Source organism: Macadamia integrifolia, unplaced genomic scaffold, assembly GCF_013358625.1.
Source record: "Macadamia integrifolia cultivar HAES 741 unplaced genomic scaffold, SCU_Mint_v3 scaffold151, whole genome shotgun sequence".
Lineage (NCBI taxonomy): Eukaryota > Viridiplantae > Streptophyta > Magnoliopsida > Proteales > Proteaceae > Macadamia > Macadamia integrifolia.
In genome coordinates, this window is record NW_024868240.1 from 105096 (window position 1) to 108827 (window position 3732).

General features: G+C 35.0%; 1 protein-coding gene across 1 annotated transcript in view; it reads right to left on the reverse strand.

Annotated features, from left to right (window-relative positions):
* Positions 1-1379: 1379 nt before the first annotated feature.
* The window catches only part of LOC122064015 (tubulin-folding cofactor A-like), a 4879-nt gene continuing 2526 nt past the window's right edge, over positions 1380-3732 (reverse strand). Inside the window, exons 3-4 of the mRNA XM_042627709.1 lie at positions 2053-2139; positions 1380-1742 (exon numbers count right to left, since the gene is read on the reverse strand). Of these exons, the coding sequence (XP_042483643.1) occupies positions 1644-1742; positions 2053-2139 (186 nt within the window). The 3' untranslated portion in view covers positions 1380-1643. The remainder of the gene's footprint in view (positions 1743-2052; positions 2140-3732) is intronic.

A 3732-nucleotide genomic window follows, 5' to 3' on the forward strand; every position in this document is an offset into this window, starting at 1 on the left:
AAAAAAAAAAAAAAAAGAAAGGGAAGAAAAAGTACAACTGATATACAGTCGATCACTAAGGGCCCTATCTAATAACACTTCTGTTTCTGCATATATATATATATATATATAAGTTTTGTTCCTAGGAACAAAAAAGGAATAGAATTACGTTTGTTATCACCGTGTCATTTTTCTCTCTCCTAGGAATGAACCAGGACAAACAATTTGTTGAGAAGTAGAAAAAAAAGAATCTTTAATTTAGAACTTCTTTGTTCCATAAACTAAGAAAGGGAAAGGGAAAGGGAAAGGGTAGGGTGGGTTGGCTCTTTAGTGAGCACATGATTAGTTTGATGGGAAAAACAGTAATTTCATGTTAAAAAAAAATTTAACACCACCTCCAATGCTACTTCAACCACCACCACCACCACCATCACCACTACCGGTGGCTCCAACAATTTTTTTTTGGGTATTCAATGATATTGTTATAAATTTATAGAAATTCCAAAAACAGAGATACTGCGCATAACAATTGTGTTTTAGTTTCTTTTCTTGCTTAGAAATAGAAATTACTATGATTACTAAACACATTTTTTTGCCCAAGAATTTGGCCCAAAAGCAAGAAAATACCAAAAGTAATTTCTAGAATAGAAACATGGTCTATATAATAGAAGTATTATCATGCAGGGCCTAAGTCTTATGGGTTTCAATTTAAATGCATGTAACGTTGGCACATTGGATTTTGCCCAAAGTACAACTTACGTTCTGATGATGTTGAAACATGAAAAACTAGGTACCTGAAATATGGTACATATGATATTTTCGAGAATACTAAATATTTATTAAGTGTGAAATGCTAAATTATGCTTACAAGCTCAAATTGAACGATAATTGATCCATCAAACATCAAGTTAGAGTCATTTGGAAGAATCAAGCAAGGAATGATCAAAGAAGATTGAAGATTTGATCACATAATACAGGTTTCACCAGACCACGACAATTCAAGAATTGACGAATTCCATGACTTGGAGGCAAAGGATTGAAGTGATCAGATTCAAGCTTCAAGAAGTCATAGGATACTTTGTTTGTAATTATTTTTGAAATTCTATGCAACAAGTCTAACAGCCTAGGAGCCCTTAGAATTGCATTATTAGTCACCCAAAATGCTAAGGTAGAAATTGTTGTCATTTTCCGTATTGGATGGTGGGAAAATTTGGTGAGCAGTCTTGGGAAAACTCCAAATGGAAAAAGAGAAAAACAAGATGTTCATTCACATAAGGAAATGTTTTTCAACTCACAAGAAAGTCCAAATTCCAGATGCCAATCATGTTTTGGGAAGTGGCAGAGAGGTGCTATCTTACCATCCTCATGGTTTCAGTATTCAATAGGGAAATCTAGTAAGCTTAGAGAAAACAATTTGAGAGCCACATCAAATTGAATTCTATGTTTCATACAGTTGTAAGTAAAACAACAGAAGATACAATCCCAGTGCCAAAAACATAAGGCTCGAAATTCATAATGACACCAAGCCATACAAACCCATCATGATGAGCAAAGGACATCATACAAATTTTCTCAATGGAAAGGTAAAGGGGAGGGTGTACTAAGAGGGTAAGGTAAGGGCAGAGGTAGAGAAAACTCTAAACTGACTGGTTTATGCTGAAACATTAAGCATCCTCCTTTTGAAACAAAGCTTCAACCTCGGTAATAGTGCTTCGAGCTTCATCCAATTCAGGGCCTTGTTGATTTGCTTCCTCTAACTCTGTCTGAAATGGAAGAGTGTTTAGAAGAATGTAGAACTACACTGATTTTTCCTATTAAGTGCATATTTGGGTCCCATAATCAAACACAGTAGATCCCTAAACCGAAGGAGAAGGAAGTTTGCCAATTTTAACAACTAATTACTTCATTGCTAAAATCAACATGTCTGTAGTATGCAACAACTCACAATTTTGGTTAAATTTTTTCATTCCATTTGATATGGCATCTTATGGGCTAGTAGATCCCAGCATCCACCGAAACAAAAAATCCTTGGTCCAGATTTATGTGAAAAAAAAAAGGTGGAATATACAATACCAGAGTTCCTTTTAGGTCAGCTAGTGAGGTCTCCAAGCGTTTGTGGCAATCTGGAATCATCATCCTTGACTCGGCCAAAACATTTTCCTGTTCAAAAAAATTGGACAATAAGAGGCTATTTGTTGTGTTCATTCAGGCATCATAATGGTTCGTGGGATAAAAAGCTTTGATACAGCAGTTGGCAGATATATTTCAAGCTTTAGAAACATTGAGTTAGTTTTTGAAGTGTGTGTACACAGGGAGAACTACAGTAAGGTGATTCGCTGCCAAGAGTTGCATATAGACTACTGTGGTATGCAGTGAGTGTGTCTTAACTCTTTCAATCCTTGCTTCCATTGCAATAAATTTTGTGGTTCTTCAAAAAATCCAAGACATATTAGGAATGGCAATACTTGTGGGGGTGGGGGAGGGGTAGGAACATGATGCATATACTGACTTTTAATTAGTTTCAGGGTTGGATGTACTTGGCCCCCACCCTCAAAAAAAAAAAAAAAAAAAAAAAGAGCGGTGCATTACTGGTGATTTGATTTACTGCTATTTCCATCACCAAACTACTGTGTCTTTATTATGTTCTATTTCAAATTCAAACTTTGTTATCAAAAGGAACTTCAATTGGCTGGGATTTCTAGCCCCAGTCTCTAAGGTGGTCTCAATATGTCATGTGAGAAAGAAGTACAGAGAGAACAGAGATTGGTCCTCAGTTAAGTTCAATATGAAAACAGTAAAAGCAATGGCAAACAAAAAAGTCTGAAAAAGGGAAAGATCCTAATGTCTTTATCCTGTCTAAATACTCTTTCTAGAAAGGAAATCAGTTAAATCAACGAAAGTGGTGGGTGTGTGGGACCCAATCATTTAGGACCATGATGCATTGCAGACACCCATGTCATAGACATGCCACATCTCCAACAAAACTCATCCAAAACAAGCTAAAACTCGATTTTAGAGTAGAAATCTTTCTTATTTCACCCCTCCAAAAAAAAAAAAAAAAATCATCCAAAACAAGCTAAAACTCTAATTTAGAGTAGAAATGTCAAAGGAATGGGTTTTTTATTGGTGGATTATGATTATAACAACTTCTTTTTTACTTTTATTAACAGTAAAAAGGAAGATGTATTTTGTTAAATGTCAGAGGAGGAAAATCCCGTAACGCAAACTCTACAAGCATAGATTCATTAATAATACCAGCAATTAATTTCTGGAGCCTCGACCTACATCCATAGTTTTTAAAGCGGTAAGGTGACGGAGGCGTTTGACGGTCTTTCGGAGCGTCTTAGTAATAAGGCGGGCATAAAGCGTCGCCTTATCGACTAAAGCGTTCCTGTGTAATTTTTTTTATAGAACCAATCTATTTGGCTCAAATCCTAGTTGAATCCTATTACTCATATGTTAAATAAATATTAAAGGTTCATATTCATACCAATGTAAGATATTCATCAAGAAAACAGATCAATAAAGTGAATAAACTAAGTTCATCTTCATCAATCATATTAACATATAATATAAATACATAATTATGAAACAAAATTATAAATTAAGAAAAGAAGACATAAAAAATACAAGCATTTATTATACTTACCTTTATGATGCCAAAATGAGTGCCTAAGCCCTAAGGTCATCCACTATATTTCTACTCCTGTCAAAGAAAAATGAAGCTCACTGTTGCCAGAGCAAAATGGTTGC